Raw genomic sequence first — 19,363 nt, 5'->3', positions numbered from 1 at the left:
AGTACTTATCTGCTTTCAAGTATTGTTGGTTTCCTTTAATGGTAATATTAATGAAACGATTATGCATGTTTTGAACGAATCCTTTCGTATTCACTCATCTTTTCCATTGATATAAAAAATATTACTCCCATTCACTTATCAAATTGTTTTTTGCAAAGACTGGAGGGAGGATGACGAAAACAAAATACCCATAATGGCTGACGGTATGCTTTCGAATAAAATCTTGCGGATGATGTACAGGGATTATTTCAAATCCCCAAACACTGGAGAGATAAGGAGTTAATCCCTAGTTAACCACTTCGAGCCTAGAAGTAGGAGTTTCTTTCGGATCTACAAAACCCTTACGCTTAACTTGGGGTAGGGTAGTGTTCAGTTAATCTAGCTACACATTCGGATTACAAGATGAAATATCCCGTTTGTGGATCAACTACATGCCATTCTTCGCACACTTCCTGAAGTGTCAAAGGAACCTTGAAAAATCCCAAGATTGATGTCGGTTGTTCTTCAATGACAAATGACTTGGCTACCACAATTTTCCCAAAAAAAAATCAAAGAAAGAGCCCGCTAAGTCGAACGCCCAAAGAGGCGACTTAGGCAAAAATTAGGGTAATCCCGATGGACCAAAGCTTCAAGAAGCAGTTCAGGCAAAAGTTAGGGATCACAACAAAAATCAAAAGAGGTCACGAAAACCCTATACGAAACAAAACAAGATTCAGTGACCACCATATCAAGAATCAAAGGGGCACAAACATCCGTGAAGAGCAAAATAAGGTGACTGCCATGTCAAGCGAATCTTGGATCTTCATCTTTACACCATTGAACTCTGTTAAAAGTTGAATGTGTGTGTTGAGTTAACTGGACATAGGATTGGAGATCATCATGAAGAAGGGGTGGGTTAAAACAAAATTTGAGCCTTATATCCTTTTGTTCAAAAAACCGTGAATCATGCCGCGATATAACCCTCAAAAGACCTAATTGAAGTAGGGTTTATTCTGAAAGCATACTACAACAAGGTTGCGTAAGCTGACTCCTAAATATTTGCTAATCACCTGTATTGGCATCATATTCTCACTGTATCTTTCACACACTAGCTAAATCAGCAATGCGTTTGAACTAATGGTTCATTCATCACAAACTATCACATCACTTCAATAAATGATTTTTCAAACCTGCATGAACGTTGCATTAAAATTACGTTTGATTAAATAAACAATTTTAAAATGTAAGTAAGTACTTGACATCAAAGAAATTCCAACAATAAGGAACAATCAGAAGAACTTGATCATTCGTCGATGCTGACCCAAATCAAGACTACTTCCTAACCCTATGGATTAAGAGCATGGTATCCAATGATTATGAATTGGTCAGTCAAAAAATCCCCAAGCATCAGTGGATCAAGGAGGAAAATAATTTCAAAATATTCAGTCTGTTTGGGGCAAGCCTTTCAAAATCCTAATCAGGGGAAAACTACAAAAAGATTCATACACTGGGGCAAAATTAGGTTTAAACCATGGTATAAATGTTCCCAGGGTTTCCTTTCAAAAGGGACAAATTCCTTCAAGTACCCTACAGGCTGGGGCAGACAAGTTGCAAAGAGCCTTGGGGCAGAGCAAGAGCACAATCACCATGCATTGATTATGTCGCTACGCTCATTAAATCATTTGCAGACCATCAAGGCACATCAGGAAAAGAAGTTGAGGTTCTCTCAAGAACAAACACAACGTCTATCAACAAATTATCAAACTTGGGGCACCAAGAGCATCCATGTTTATCACCCAATCATCATATTATCAAATACAGAGTGTCGGGAAGTCAAAACCTCTCTCCAACCAAAGTCCAATCCCTATTGGCATCTCCAAAACCAAAGTCCAATCTCTATTGGCACCTCCAACCAAAAGTCCAATCCATATTGGCAACTACCAAAAATAAAAGCCCACTTTGCTGGCATCTTCATAAACTCAAATCCAATCAACATTGGTAACTAGGAAGTCTCACCTTAAAAAAAGGAGATCAATCCAAAAACAACCAATATTCATCTTGCATTACCATGTGCACTGCATACAATAAAAACGCATAACTTTCCTGCCAAATCAGGAAGTCGCATAGCAAAAGACTCTCTCACAGAAACGAGAAATTTCCACTGACATGCATCATATGCATACATAACATAATAAGCCTTTCCATCAAACCCTTTGATGAGGACATAACTTGACTTTTTCTTTCCGTCAACCCTTTGACGATGACAATCTTTTCCATCAGCCCTCTGATGACGATATTTTACAAAATTCCTTTTCCACCAACCCTTTGGTGATGCCACTCCATAGTGAGGTCTCTTTTCCATCAGCCCTCTAATGATGGTCGTCCTTTTCCATCAACCCTTTGATGATGCCACTCCTTAGTGAAGTTTCTTTCCGTCAACCCTTTGACGATGACAAACGCTTTTCCATCAGCCCTCTGATGATGACAGTTTCTTTCCGTCAACCGTTTGATAATGATATTACATACATAATTCCTTTTCCACCAACCCTTTGGTGATGTCTTTCTTTACCTTTTCCATCATCCCTCTGATGATGACAGTTCTCTTCCGTCAACCCTTTGACGATGACCCTACATATTCAATTATATTCTGTCAACCCTTTGATGATGATAATTACCTTTCCGCCAACCCTTTGACGATGATAGTCACCTTTCCATCATCCCTATGATGATTGACAGTCTTTTCCACCAACCCTTTGGTGATGCCACTCAATAGTGAAGTTTCTTTCTGTCAACTTTTTGACGATGACAATTTCTTTTCCATCAACCCTCTGATGATGGCAATCTTTTCTGTCAACCCTTTGACGATGACATTTACTTGTCCATCAACCCTTTGATGTCGACATAAACTATTTTCCATCAACCCTTTGATGATGATATTCCCCAATAATCTCATTGAAAAATAAAACCCTACCCCAAAAATATCTAAATATCCAATTGTATTCCCACATGTATCATTTCATGCATAATTTTCTTGCCAAACAGGAATTTCATCAAACACGGTCATATCGATCATCAGTACCCCCATGCATAGCACTCCCACAAAATGGGAATTTCAACAAAACAAAAATCATTTGCATTCCTACATGCACAGGCAAATACCCCCAGCAATCGCATACTGCATACATTTCATGCATCCTCCCATGCATAGTATTTCCACCCAAAGTGGAACAGCATACAAAAATCACGCCAAAATATCAGGATCCAAGGTCATTCATGTATATCTTGGACATTTCTCATTTCCAAATAAAGTTACTACCCTGCATGTGCTCGTGGAATCATTTTCCAGTAAGCCATTTTTTCAACTTTATGATTAATAATGATATTCCCAGCATTTTCTTTGCAATCATTGCTCCCCAAGCAGAGGTTACCCTAAAAAGTCTCTTATAAGCTTTTCCCCTGCAGAGCATTTCTAGTAAATCTCCTCCAAAAGGAGTCTTTTCTAAAATATTCCCCTAACGGACGAACAGTTGAGATACTGCTTCATTTATCTGAAGAATCTCATTTATCTGTTTGAGATACTGCTTTATTTATCTGAAGAATCTCATTTATCTATTTGAGATACTGCTTCATTCATTTGAAGAATCTCATTTGTTTTCAGTTCAAGATAATGTTCTGCTAATTTTCAGAAAGTCTTAGATACAGTTGAGGTATCATTCCATTGTTGGAAAATCTCAACTGTGATATCCAAGATACTGTTCTGGCGATTCCCAGAGAGTCTTGATTGTTTCATTTTACCTTCCGATAACCTTTTCTTACTGTATTTCTCACTGCATTTTGTTTCTGCATTTCTTCCTTGCATTTCAAAGGACAAAATTCGGGTTTTTTCATATTTAATTATCTTCCACCACGAATGTACGAATACTATTGTCATTCATACTTTCTGGCTCAAGGTAATTAAATAGGGGCAGCTGTCATGCCCCAATTTTGTCCGAACATTTTAAAAATTTCATAAATTCGATTTTTATTTCAACTTGCATCAGTTGTACAACATAACATACATTTTATCATTAATAATAGCTAAAATATCAGTCAGAATAAATTATTGAATATACAGATAACTGGCTAAATCGTTCCTCAAGTACGGAAAAAATCAACGGATAAAAAGTTTCGAAATTAAACTTGCAAATACCAGTTTTATTAGCCTACAGTCCGCGTAGCTTAATGTGGTATGCTCGTTATATTTTTCGATGAATTTTTCAGCTGCATTTTAATCCGTCTGAGCCTGTTAACCGGTGAAAATTTATTTCAAAATTAAAAGAAACGCTGTATTTTTTCAATAAGTATATTTCGCACTGATCATTTTAATGTATCCGATTTAATTTTTCGAGCAAATTTTTGCCTGACTTTTAGTCGTTTTAATTTTATTCTTTCGCCAAAATATTCGGATTAAATAAATAGAATTTTTCATGTCCTTATCTTATTTTTATCATACTCATTTTAGAAGTTGGAATTTTTATTTGATTCAATTGATTTAAATTATTTTAAAACGATTAAATCGTCTAAAAATAGCATTATAGACATTTTAATTTATTTAAATAGTATGTGCTTCTTGGTGTGCTTCTTTGATTCGATCCAGGCCATCAATTCAAATTGATCAATGCTCCTCATTAGCAATCCGTGTCCATTTCTATCATCCAATCAAAAATAATATTTAAATTAATTGAATATTAATAACGAAAATAAAGAAATATCTCTTCTCTTTTATGAAGGTTGCCAGCTGGATCCAAAGGGGGTAGAGGTCACTCCTCACATATTAAAAAATGGAAATAAAAGGTTAAATAGGAGGACTTTTCAGGGGACCTCTCTCCAACGAAAAAGGACAACGCTCATAGCTTTGAAAATATAAAAATAAAAAAGATTCATTTGAGAGGCACATACACACTCTCTCTCTCTCGCTGCTCTCACTAAAAAGAAAAAATTGAAAATAGTCAATACTCTTCTCCCGTCTTCATCTCTCCACAACCGGCGACTGCCACCCCTCACCCTTTGTCGCTCACCACACCAACTCCACTGTTAACCTCTCGCGAACAACCCACACTTCAAACCCTTTGTCACCAGCGAATCTCACCCGTACTCCCTCTACCTTACCGCCGAAACCACCGCGTATCACCATTCCAACACCCATCTCCGCCTAGCACCCTTCCATCCACGAAAACCACCACCACGCCTCCCTTCATCACCCTCCGGCGCACACAAATCCCCACCGTTTCCATCGCCGGCAAACACCTTACACTGCTGCGCCACCCTTCCAACGCCGGATTCAAACGCAAAACAACTCGACGACAGATTTGGACACGAGTGGCGGCGGCGATCTAGATCTGAAGCTCTGATGGTCGTATGTGGACTTTCACGACGACGAGGATGGCACCACTTTTTTTGGCGACCTTGAAAATTAATTTGTTATTGTTGCTGAGTGGTTGTTAATGGTAAGTGATTTTGTTTAAAACCCTTTTCATTTTAGTAGTTATGTTTAACTAACTCTTTTTTCATGTATTGCATTAGATGTTTTGGTTTTGCATTCTAGTCAGGTATACCATTGGGGACAGTTTCTTATCTTGTCTTGCTATTTTGCTAGATTTGTTGTGTATTATGGTGTTTGTTACTTCCAATGTTGAAGACTTTCTACCAGCTAAATTTGTTGTTCAGGTTATTGATCACTCCATGTACATGTATGCTGCTTATGAAGTTGGAAACTTAAGGAAGTGACTTCTTTGAAAACTGCTGCATAAAACATAATAATGGATGGTAGAAGTTTAATAATAATGCTGAAGTAGTGCCATTTTTTTTTCGCCGATTTTGCCGCAAGATCATTAGGCTGGGTATGCTTCTCCGTTCAAATTGAAATTTGTTGTATAAATGCTAATGTGTTGTTCAAATTCACTTTAAATTATGCTTATATGTTATTATTAATGTTTACATGATTAAGTTTCATTTTCATAAATATTTATATTATGGGGTTTCACTTTTTATAAATATTTATATTATTGAGTTTCATTGTTGTTATAAATATTTAATATTTTTATTAAGTCATCTTATGTGTTGATATAACATTTCTCTTTAAAAAAAATATTGCAAATAATATTTTAGTGCCTCTGTTTTGATTTATTCTTAAATGGAGTAATCCAATTTATCCGCGAGCACAAACTTGAAAACTCGATCCGATATCGAGTATTTTATCGTTATTCAAATCAAATTAAATACTTAATCTCAATCAAATACCATTTCATTTGGGAATGAAAAGGGGGGTGGCTTTGAGTTTTCAATTCCCCTCCTCGATTATTTGAATACGAGTTCTCTTACTCGGTTAGTCAAATAGTCGTCATTTCTATCCACCTAAGCACAAACAAATTGAATCATTTTATAATAAGAAATGGAAAGGGAGATGACTTTGAGTCTTCAATTTTTTCTCCTCGATTATTTGAATACAAGTTCTCTTACTTGGTTAGTCAAATAATTGTCGTTCCTCTACAAACTTCCAAACCCCGATTAAATCAAACTATTGCGTAATAACGAAATGAAAAAAGGAGATGACTTCGAGTTTTCAACTTCTCTCCTCAATTGTTTGAATACGAGTTCTCTTACTCGGTCAGTCAAACAATTGTCATTTTTCCACCAACTTATACCGTAAGTCAAATCATTTCATAATAAATTTTACGAAAAGGGAGATGGTCTTGAGTCTTCGTTTCCTCTCCTCAAATGCTTGGATATGAGTTGTCTTACTCAACCATTCAAGTACTCATCATCCATTCAAAACACCTTAATTATTATCCAATCCTTTTCATAATTACTCAGATGAAACAAAAAGCGGTCTAGAGTCTTCTATTCCCTTTCCCGATTATTAGGATACGAGTTGTCTTACTCGGCTATCCGAGTATTCGTCATCCATTCAAAACACCTTAGTTATTATCCAATCCTTTTCATAATTACTCAGATGAAACAGAAAACGGTCTAGAGTCTTCTATTCCCTTTCCCGATTATTAGGATACGAGTTGTCTTACTCGGCTATCCGAGTATTCGTCATCCATTCAAAACACCTTAATTATTATCCAATCCTTTTCATAATTACTCAGATGAAACAGAAAGCGGTCTAGAGTCTTCTATTCCCTTTCCCGATTATTAGGATACGAGTTGTCTTACTCGGCTATCCGAGTATTCATCATCCATTCAAAACACCTTAATCATTATCCAATCCTTTTCATAATTACTCAGATGAAACAGAAAGCGGTCTAGAGTCTTCTATTCCCTTTCCCGACTATTAGGATACGAGTTGTCTTACCCGATTATCCGAGTAATCGTCATCCAACAAAAATATCTCAACACATCAAATATATTCTCCTTCTCACCCCCGTTTGATTGAAACCGATCAAACAAAACATCCAACATTTAGTGCTTAAGCCTCTGCCGAGAGTACACAAGCCAGCGTTTAGCCTCTAGAACGTGATCTAAACAGCTATTCGGTAAAAGACACCAGCCAATCGTAGTCCTCGAACTACGAATGCTCTGATTTCCTTATTGCACCATAAGGATACGTAGGCACGAGATTGCGAGATCTTAGCGACACACTAATAAAAAAACCTCCATTTTCCCCTTTCCGAGGTTCCCATCAATTTCTATTTTCAATATATTTATAACCCAAAGAAAAAAAACAACCTAAGTTAACATTCAAATCGCAAAATTGAACTAAAAGGTTCCCGTTGAGTACAACGGACGTGAGGGGTGCTAATACCTTCCCCTTGCGTAATCAACTCCTGAACCTGAATATGGTTGCGACGACCGTTATTCCATTTTTCAAAGGTTTTATCGATATTTTCCTATTCCTTCTCTAGGATAAATAAAGTTTGGTGGCGACTCTGTTCGAACATTAATTTTTCCGCGACCATCGCGAGGAATCGTATTTTTCGAGATGCGACACCCCTTTAACACAAGGCTTCGGTAGCTGACTTAGCGAAATGTCACATACATTGTTAAACGCATCTACGAATGATTTAGGTTGCTTAGTAGTTTCTTCAGAGTTTGGTGTGACTTTATAGGTGTCTCCATCAGTTGTAGTAATATCTAAGAATTTCCCAGGAATAATCGATAGCACCATGCTCCCTAGTGATTTATAATGACAGAAAAGAAGGCTAGGTCAGAAAATGAGCAATGCACAAATCCATAAGTATTTCTATCTTTCACATATAACAAAGATTCATGGTATAAAGTTTTTGTATTGATAAAATTACTAGTATGATCTCATAAACATATACCATTGTGCTCTAGGTTTGTTTGTGGCTTATGAAATGTATTGAATAAAAAAATATTAATTATTTTGTTGAGTTTTCAATAATCACTTTAATAAAACATAATTTCAAATGCACATTTGATCCTCTATTTTGATATTTTTTAATTTTTAGTCCTTCTATTTTAAAAATCATCCTTTTGGTCCCTCAATTTTACATTTTTTGTATTTAGTTGGTCCCCTCAAATTTTGAGGACGTATAAGTGATGATTAGGACAAAAAAATAATTTATAATGATATGGCATTCATAACTAGGATAACTTATTACTCCCTCCCTCAAGTGAAAATGGTGGAATAGTATGATAATTAAGATGAGGAAAAATGTCAGAAGAAGTTGAAAATAAGTGAATATTGTAACACCCAAAACTCCGCACATAACTTATCGCGTAATTTAAATATAGAATAAAACCAAGTAGGATGTCACACATTCATAAACCACATGACCTGCTCAGTAACACGGGTTTCAACAGCAAATTTTAATACACACATTTTTAAAAAGGATGTTTACACAACATCCAATTTATCTTAATCATACATGGGATGTTTACACGACATCCATCTCATCTTATCGGTATCACATATTCACATAATAAGACATTCATAACCATTCGTCGCATGCTCACTTCCATTTTAAAGTATCACTGCAGCGGAGTTATCATCAACAATTATGGAAGATAAAGCAAGTAATTACATTTAGTCTCAACTTTAATTCTAATAACAAAATAAGAGAGTTCTAATCAATCAACTCAACATCTTAAGAATGCTCAACAACAAAATTAGTCTTATGACTTCAACATAATCGGACATAAGGAATAAAACAAGCGTTTAAACCAACTCAATGTTACATGATCAGAGTAAGGTACCACTAGTAAAAACGACAAAAATAAAGAAGTAACTCCAAGAGATATCTTCTACCTACTTCAGCGATGCTACTCCTGAGTATCTGCACGATATCCATGTAAAGAAAACATTCAAACAGAAGGGGTGATAATACACTTCAATAATTAGCGGTGAAAAAAATCAGTAGGTTAACTAACAACGTCAAACACTAATTGCTACAACATCAACATATCAAGTATTCTCATCCATATGTCATAACACCAAGAATAATCACCAAATGCAACATAAATACAAATGTACTCAACAACTGACTCAACATGCATGTGGTACCAACAACAACATATGCAAACATTTAATCATAATACAATAACCCATGTAATCAAATACTCATATTATCACAATATATTCATCCCCTAAAAACAATTTCATTAGGTAGTAATTCGCGTTAGCTTTCCAACGTTTCGAACCGCGTCTCAATTCGAGTTACGAAACTCAATTTACGATAAAAACAATTGGAAATAAAAATCAGCATTTCAGTATTGTTTCTCTTCGCTGAGAGAAGCCCTGCTCTCTATGAGAACATTTGCTAAGCGAAGTATTTTCGCTAAGTGAACTCGTCCAGACCTGAAAAATACAGAATTGCAAATTTTACTATTTAAGCCCTTCTAGACCTTCAATTTTAATTCAGTAAAAACCTATGATCTTAGAATTCGACATACTACAATTATATTGTGATTAAAATATAAAATTAACATTATATCACATATTAGCATCAACAAAATCATTAAATCTTATCAATTCATGTTTACCCCAAACCCTCAAACATGGTAGAAAACATCAATATCTCAAAACAGGAAATTGTACACATATAGGCACACAAAGTTCAGCATATAACCATCATATAACAACCATCATAGCATCACAATTCAAATTTATGAATCAAAACACCCAACCTTAAGGAGGTTAAGGGTCCCTCCATCTATCCTCATGCTTTAACATCCATTAGAGAAGCACATATCTTTCCTTACTTGAATTCCTTGCAAAAATTCTGAATTAGAACCTTCACTCTCTTTCCTTTATCACCTTACACTCCCAAAGTCGGATACAACTCTCTCATTTTCTCCTCACACTCCCAAGTCATGCTCCCACCAGTTGATCCTCCCCACACTACCTTCACCAAAGCAATCTCTCTACCACGCAACTGCTTCACTTTTTGATCCTCTATCCGTATGGGTGGATCTCTCAACAGTCAGGTTATCTCTCACATGCACATCATCCACCTGGATCACATGACACGGATCCGAAATGTATCTCCTCAACTGAGACATATGAAATACATCATGAAAATTAGCAAGCAGTGGCGGAAAAGCAATCTGATAGGCCACCTCTCTTATCATCTGTAAAATCCGGTTTCATACCAACAAAATGCGGCGTGAGCTTTCGAGACTTCAAACCTCGACCAACACTAGTTAGCAGTGTAACTCTCAAAAACATGTGATCTCCCTCCTGGAACTCAAGTGCTTTCCTCCTCTTGTCATGGTAACTTTTCTAACGACTCTGTGACACTTTCATCTTTTCTTGGATTATCTTAATCTTTTTAGTCGTCTGATGAACAATCTCAGGTCCGAGCATAACACCCTCACCTGACTCATACCAACACAAATGAGTTCTACACCTCCTATCGTACAATGCCTCATATGGTGCCATTCTTATACTAGAATGGGAACTATTGTTGTTGGTAAACTCAATCAACGCAAGTATTTATCCCATGTACCTCCTTCTTCTAGCACACAATCCCTTAACAAATCCTTTAAAGACTGGATAGTCCTCTCTATTTGACCATCCGTCTACAGATGATAAGCAGAACTCAACTTCAACTTAATACCTAAAGTAGCCGGCAGACTCTCCCAGAACCTCGATGTAAATCTTGGATCTTTATCTGACACAATACTTGAAGGAACACCATGCAGCTTCACAATCTCATAAATATACAATTTAGTCAGCTTCTGCAAAGGATAATTGATCCTCATCAGTATAAAATGAGTCGATTTGGTCAATTTATCCATAATCACCCAAATTGAATCGCATCCATTTGAAGTATTTGGCAAACCTGTTACAAAATCCATGGAAATGCTATCCCACTTCCACCCTGGAATATTCAATGGTTGCATCAGATCCAACGACTTCTGATTTTCGATCTTTGACTTCTGGCAGGTCAAACAAGCATACACAAATTCTAAAACCTCTTTCTTCATTCCTGGCCACCAAAACATCTTCTTCAAGTCTTGGTACATTTTGGTCGAACCTGGATGGATACTCATCTTACCACGGTGTCCTTCCTCAAGAATACTCTTCTTAAGTTCGGGCACATCTGGAACACAAACTATGTCTCTGAATCTCATCACACCATTTTCGTCAATCATGAAGTCACCTCCTTCACCATGATTGATCAACACTAATCGGTCAATCAATCCCAAGTAAATCTTTTGTCCATCCCTGATCTCATTAAGAATACCACTAGTCAGTTTCAACATACTCAACTTCACATTGTTAGGAGTTTCTTCACACACTAAACTCATATCTCTGAATTGCTCAATCAATTCTAACTCTCGAACCATAAACATCGACATGTGCAAATACTTCTTACTCATTGCATCAGCTACAACATTAGCTTTACCCGGATGGTAACTTAAACCGAAATCAAAATCTTTCAACAACTCGAGTCATCTCCTCTGCCTCATGTTCAATTCCTTCTGATCGAATAGATACTCAAACTTTTGTGATCGCTGAACACTTCAAACATAGAACCAAAAAGGTAATGCCTCCAAATTTTCAAAATGAATACCACTGCTACCAACTCAAGATCATGCGTAGGATAATTCCTTTCATGAACTCTCAATTACCCCGAAGCATAAGCCACAACCTAGCCATTCTACATTAAGATACCTCTTTATCCCATCTTCGAAGCATCACAATATACAACAAATGACTCACTTGGATTCAGCAAAATCAAAACTGGAGTAGACGTCAACTTTTTCTTGAGCTCTAGGAAACTCTCTTCACAATCCACATCCCAAACATATGCTTGACCCTTTCGAGTCAACTGAGTTAACAACAATGCTAACTTTGAAAAACCTTCAATGAACTTCCTGTAGTAACTAGCCAATCTAAGAAACTTCTAATTTCAATGACAGACTTCAGAGTCTCCCATTGTAACAGGTCATTTATCTTTGATGGATCCACAACTATACCACCACTAGAATCACATGACCAAGGAAACTCACTTCTCTTAACCAAAACTCGCACTTAGAAAACTTTTCATACAACTGGTTCACTTTCAATGTCTGCAATACAATTCTCGGATGTTCCACACATAGCCTCATAATACCGTCTTTCTTCTTCACTATCAGCATCGACGCACCATACGCCAAAACACTCAGACGAATAGACTTCTTCTCAAGCAGATCTTCCAGTTGCTTTTTTTAAAAACAAACATCTTATAAGGAGTCATCGACACTGGACTAGTATCAGGTATTAAGTTAATAGTAAACTTTGCTTCACGCTCTGGCGGAAAATCAGTGATGTCTTCAAAAAACACTTCCAAAAATTCACACACTGTAGGAAGATCATGAGCTACTCCCTTGCCCCTGGCTTCCAACAAAGCTAACATAAAAAAAACTTGTGCCATATCCTTCACGAACTCTTATACTCTCTTAGCTGATACAAACATCAACTTTTTACCTCCATCGAACTCAGATTCACGCTCTGGAGACAAGTCACAAATATCTTCAAGAAAACATCGGGAATCACACACCATTGGCATAACACCAACCGTCACATTTCTCTCTACTCTCTAAGAAGCAACATCAATGATACCTGATCTTTTTCCCTAAAGACATTCTCACTTTACCGACAGATGAGAATCTCGAATACATAACATCTTTAGTGTCAGGAGCAACATAGCTTCCACATCACCTAAGCTCTTGCAATCGTGGCACACTACACCAACTTATCAAAATAATTGGTAGACACTTTTTTTAACTCTAACCAATTCATTCTAAGAATAACGTCAACTTGTTCCAACAAAATAAAAATCGTATACATCCTTAAGGAACACGTCAAGATACTCAACGCACCACTGGCTTATCTATATCTAAAACATCTCCTTCCCCCTCACAAGGAAGTGACCAGTGAGAAGATCTGACAGTCTTCCCTTAAGGATCACACCATTTTTCTAACCAACACCATCCTCGAATCCAATCTCTCTCCAGGTTCAGGAAAGCATAACATTCTCAAAACAGTTGAACTAGCCAACATTGCACTCTCGCATGCAGCAATATGATGTCTAATCTCTCTACAGTTGGAATATCCCAGAGAAGCATATACTTCTCCTTCACTTGTTACATTCCCAACTCGCAAATGGAAAACAAAACAAGCATCAACAGTATTCTCACACACATGTCGTATACTAGGTAACAAACATAATAAACAACCTGGACGGATGGACCGACCTTCTATGATACCACTAATGTAACACCCTAAACACGTGACATATTTAATCACATAATTTAAATATAAAACAAAACCATGTAAGGTGTCACACATTCGTAAAATACAAGACCTGCTTTGTAACACGGGTTTCAACAATAAATTTCAATACATACATTTGTAATAAGGATGTTTACACGAGATCCAACTTAATTGAATCATACCTGGGATATTTACACGATATCCATCTCATCAGATCGGTATCACATATTCACATAATAAGACATTCATAACCTACCGTCGCACGCTCACTTCCATTTTAAAATATCACCGCATCAGAATTATCATCAACAATTATGGAAGATAAAGAAAGTAATTACATTTAGTATCAACTTCAATTCTAATAACAAAATAAGAGAGTTGTAATCAATCAACTCAACATCTTAAGAATGCTCAACAACAAAATTAGTCTTATGACTTCAACATAATCGGACATAAGGAATAAAACAAGTGTTTAACCCAACCCAATGTTACATAATCAGAGCAAGGTACCACTAGTAAAAGCGATAAAATAAAGAGGTAACTCCAAGAGTTATCTTCTACCTACTTCATTGACGTTACTCCTAAGTATCTGCATAATACTCATGTAAAGGCAACATTCAAACAGAAGGGGTGAGAATACACTTCAATAGTTAGCGGTGAAAAACAATCAGAAGTAGATTAACTAACAACATCACACACTAATTACAACAACATCAACATATCAAGTATTCTCATCCACACGTCATAACACCAAGAATAATCACCAAATGCAACACAAATGCAAATGTACTCAACAACTGACTCAACATTCATGTGGTAGCAATTTATGAACACTTAGGTTCATTTAACTCCACGATCCCCACCATAGGATTGATTCACTCTTGGAACCGTAGCACACCAAATCGATACCATCACCATAGGTAACACTTCACTAATCATCCACAATAGGAATTAGTTACTCGCACTCGAACCATCACCATGAGATTGAGGCTCATCATAAAGAACCGAAGTTTAGACAACATGAATGCGTGGACTCTCAATCATGCAACAACAACAACACATACACATTGGCCCCTCTTTTGATCGTGTAAGCCACCAATAACATCATCACCCTTAAAATAGCATGTGTATATTTGAACATACAACCTCATTAACAACAACATCATAACATCATACACCATACACAACATTAATTAATATTACTACAATCAATAACAACATCAACTTCATGAACTCAACATATGCATATTCATAAACATACAATCATTTAACAACATCATGTAAACATTTCATCATAATACAATAACCCATGTAATCAAATAATCAGATTATCACAACATATTCATCCCCTAAAAATAATTTCATTAGAAATAATTTGTGTTAACTTTCCAACACTTCGAATCGCGTCTCAATCCGAGTTATAAAACTCAAGTTACGACAAAAACAGTTGGAAATAAAAATCAGCATTTCAGTATTGTTTCTCTTCGCTAAGCGAAGTATTTTCGCTGAGCGAACTCGTCCAGACCTTCAAAATACATAATTGTGAATTTTACTGTTGGAGACCTTTCATACCTCTGATTTCGATTCCATAAAAACCTTCGATCTCATAGTTCGACATACTATAATTATATTATGATTAAAATAACAAATTCGCATTATATCACATATTGACATCAACAAAATCATTCAATCTTATCAATTCATATTTACCCCAAATCTTCCAAACCCTCAAATATGGTGGAAAACATCAATATCTTAAAACAGGAAATTATACACATATAGGCACATAAAATTCAACATATAATTATCATATATCAGTCATCATAGCATCACAATTCAAAATTATGAATCAAAACACTCAACTGTATCATCTTTAAGGGTCCCTCCATCTACCCCTCATGCTTTAACACCCATTAGATAAGCACATATCCCCTTACCTGAATTCCTTGTAAAAATTCTGAATTAGAACCTTTACTCTCTTCTCATGATCATCTTGTCTCTTGCCTCTTTGCTCTTTTTTCTCAAATGTCACGTAATGTGAAAATCTCCTTAAACTTAGGTTCCTCTTAACTTTTTATTTTTAGGGTAAACTTTTCTAAATCACAAACTTTACCCAAATTTAATTATCTCTTATTCCTTCTTCTCACAAACTTTTTCAATTTCTCATATTTTGCTCAATTTTTCTATTTTCACTAATTAATATGATAAAAATAAATAAAATATTATTTTCAATTACCAAAACAACTCTAAAAGTATTATTTTCAATTATCAAAATAACTTTAAATTATTCTACTCATTTCTATCATCTCTATGTCCCTAATTCAAAGGTACATACTCTGTCAATATTCAATCATAAAATAAATCATTAAAATACATAATTCATGCCTTTTAGTTACAAGAATTTCATTGAAACATGTAGTTCAAGTTCTACCCGAAAAAACAATAATTTTGTTCACAGAAAAGTAAAAAAAAGCGAAAATCGCACTCTTTTTTATCAACGTAACCATATTTTGACTGCATGTCTTATGATTGTTCACTGAAGAGGTTGTTAACTTGATTTCTCCATCAATGCAGCCAAACACTCTTTCCAATCTGAAACTTTATTTTCTCCATTGGCCACTTCAAATATGAATCCAGTTTGTGGTACAAACTCCAGAGCTTTTACGCATACAAAGGCGGCATCTTCTTTGCTAATACTTCCGCTACCTGCACAACCCTGTCCTAGCAAACACAAACATATAAGTCGCATGCGCGTATATCTTATCAAATTATAAACATCTAGCGCATTCTCTTGTTGAGCTTAATATAATGGTAATATAAACAGACAATTTACACTGACATCTAATCGCGTGTCTGTGTGATAGAATCGCGTTTCGTAGGAAATTAAAGCCGGTAGTGTACCTTGTCAAAGTTAAAACCTTGCTTTCCACCAGGTGTATCTTGTAACTCACCAGTTCTGATTATGGTGTGAGGGATTCCTGAGCTCCTCAATACAGACTCGTCTTTCTCGGCCAATTTCTTTGCATTGCTTTTCATCATAGATTGAATTCCAATTTTACCACTATAAACTGACAACTGCAACTTTGTTAAAACAAAACAAAGGTTGTCTTTGTAGTTTTCTAGTGCTAGGGGATGATGTATCTTGCACAAAAAGTACCTGTGATAAGAGGATCACATGCTTTACCCCTTGAAGGCTCCCAACACTAGAAATAAAACCCTCCTGAAAAAAGAATGAAATCATTCAACCATTTCACTTTGGATAACCGATACAAACGTAGGTCGTCTTTATGAATTAGAAACTAAATTATACTCCGATCACTATTATAAGAAAATATTATCTTTTCAAGTTTATTGAATAACCTATGTATCTGGGCGGTCTATATATAGACCTGATACATTTATCATTCAATGAATTTGAAAAGAGAATCTTTGCTTATAATAGTGACCAGAAGATGTACTTATCTTAGTTGAATGATTTATGTAAGCCATAGGCCAGCTCAAACATGTCTAAAGAGGAAGCATAGCAAGTTATGCATACATTTGGGCATATAATTGTGCTAACTCCTCGCAGAGCTTTCTTGAGGAATCGGTTGTCGCTTGTATCTCCTACCATTGACTTTGCAACAAGCATCATGTAATCAATAATAAGAATATAAGAACAAATAGACAGTATAAACAAACAATTTAAATTTACTATGTGTTGGTAGTTCTGCAAATTAAATTCAGCTACCTCAACGTAATTTCCAAAGGCTTCAAGCGCAACTCGTTTATCCTTTACCAATGCCTTTACTCGAGATTTGTTCACAATCAATGACAATATCACCATCTGCATAATCCAAACACAGCACAAATCAGAATTCCGTCATTAATGTTGAAAATGGCATATGAGTCCATTTAGGCCACGACATCTAGGTTGCAATGTGAATGTGATTAAGACCGCATTAGCTATATTTGACTACGATTCTATGAAATACGAAAAATCACGGCGCGACTACTATTAAAACCTTGCAACAACTAATCAAGGGAGGCGATGTAATGATATATAGGGTATAAAAAAAAGGCAAGCAAACCTGACCCATCTCACTGTCTCCATCTGTTACCAAGACTGCATCCCTAACTTCATCTTCTGCTTTTAGACAATTGAGTCAAACAAAATCACTATTACTCAAAAAACACATATAGCTAAATACCAACATAAACATAAACAATTATTTATATATCAACATGAATCATGTTCCATAAACTCTCTAAGATCTTTCTGAAAATAATTTCACTTTATTTTATCCTAATAAGCCTCACCTGTAGAAATAACTTTTACATAAGCACTTATATAATAAGCTTTTATCAAATTGTTTATCTATATTGAAAAAACCAAGTCTCATATTCTTAAGAATGTGTGGTTAGGCCTAACTTAACTCTACAAAACCAACTAGTAAGGTAAGGATTGTCTCCCACTTATAAACACATGTAAAGGCTATAGATTGTACGATGTGGAACTCTTAACACCCCCTCTCACATCCAGAATTTGCGTCTGGAGCGTGAAACTAAATGGTGGGTGGCCCAATGGATCTTAAACCAAGCTCCGGACTTTGTATGGTTGGGCCTAACTCAACTCTAAAAAACCAGTTAAGACGAGGATTTCCCCCACTTATAAACATATGTTCAAGCCATAAATTATCCGATCTGGAACTCTTAACACATATATTGATAATTCTTATGAGACCATGATAGAATCAGAATTTGACCTAACTCATATAAAGTCGATTTGTAGGAGCTGACTTGTAGAATGATAATTGCTCTTATAAGTGCATGTTCAAGACATATTATCCGATATGAGACTCTTAACACACCCATTAACGTTCAGGACATATTAGCCGATGTGAGACTCTTAACACACCAATTAATGTTCAGGACTAGACATCTGGAAAATGAAAGTCAATGGTGGGTGGCCTATAGCGGAAACCTGCTCAACGGACACCTACGGATTTAATGCGAGCTCATAAGTGGGGACAACCCTAGGGATGAATTTGACCAAAATCTAATTCTATCAATCTAAATAGAGCCTTAATATACCTGGATAATCTTCACCACCATCATCTGAAGTAGAAGTATCATCTTTTTCAAAGAGACCAGGTGCACCATACCATTTCCTTAATTTGGGACCTCCTAAAAAAAACACAGAATCAAAAAAGACCCAGAACTGGTAAAACATAAAAAATGAAACTTTATTATAAGAGCAATAAAAAGTATCAACAAGCACCTTCAATGTAATCAAGAATTCGATCAACAAAAGTGATTTTCTTCTTAGCATGACAAACAAAAACAGAAACATTACTAGTATATCTGTTGTTGAATAGGAAAGAGGAACCAAAAGGAGTTGTTGAAATGTGAGAAGTGAATGGAACAGAGTTTGTGAGTGGAAGGGTAGAAGAAGCACAAACCAACACCATTGCTGGTAATGTGGTTGTTTCTTCCCGCTAGAAAGGATAACGCATTTCTCACCTAAAAAAATGGTTCTATTTCATTTTAATAATAATACCTCAAAATTATATTTAAAAAAACAATTTTTTTCATCTTTGTGATATTGACCGTTGGATCAACTCAAATTCCTTAAAGTACACTTTTTTTAATTGTCTAATTTTAATAGAATTGTTAAAGTTATTTTAATATGAAAAG

General features: G+C 35.8%; 1 protein-coding gene across 2 annotated transcripts; it reads right to left on the bottom strand.

Moving 5' to 3' along the window:
* Positions 1–16,019: 16,019 nt before the first annotated feature.
* On the bottom strand, positions 16,020–19,210 carry LOC127076312 (uncharacterized protein At2g37660, chloroplastic). 2 transcript variants are annotated; one of them, XM_051017933.1, is made up of 8 exons: positions 18,948–19,210; positions 18,761–18,853; positions 17,758–17,813; positions 17,418–17,513; positions 17,226–17,303; positions 16,845–16,907; positions 16,589–16,762; positions 16,020–16,408 (listed from the first exon to the last, which is right to left on the bottom strand). In XM_051017933.1, the coding sequence occupies exons 1-8, from the start codon at positions 19,135–19,137 to the stop codon at positions 16,349–16,351; spliced, it is 810 nt and encodes a 269-aa protein (XP_050873890.1). In that variant the 5' UTR covers positions 19,138–19,210; the 3' UTR covers positions 16,020–16,348. The 2 variants fall into 2 exon arrangements, with proteins under 2 accessions (XP_050873890.1, XP_050873889.1); XM_051017932.1 differs by having other exon boundaries at positions 16,020–16,403; positions 18,948–19,207.
* Positions 19,211–19,363: the final 153 nt, after the last annotated feature.

Source organism: Lathyrus oleraceus, chromosome 4, assembly GCF_024323335.1.
Source record: "Lathyrus oleraceus cultivar Zhongwan6 chromosome 4, CAAS_Psat_ZW6_1.0, whole genome shotgun sequence".
NCBI lineage: Eukaryota > Viridiplantae > Streptophyta > Magnoliopsida > Fabales > Fabaceae > Lathyrus > Lathyrus oleraceus.
Note: the sequence above shows the minus strand (reverse complement) of the source record. Positions and strands in the feature narration are given on the sequence as shown.

Coding starts and splice junctions, on each gene's coding strand:
- LOC127076312 (XM_051017932.1), bottom strand. CDS start 19,137: ATGGTGTTGGTTTGTGCTTCTTCTACCCTTCCACTCACAAACTCTGTT. Junction 17,814..18,760: donor TGGTGGTGAAGATTATCCAG/GTATATTAAGGC, acceptor GTCTAAAAGCAG/AAGATGAAGTTAGGGATGCA. Junction 16,908..17,225: donor GCACAATTATATGCCCAAAT/GTATGCATAACT, acceptor TTCTTTTTTCAG/GAGGGTTTTATTTCTAGTGT.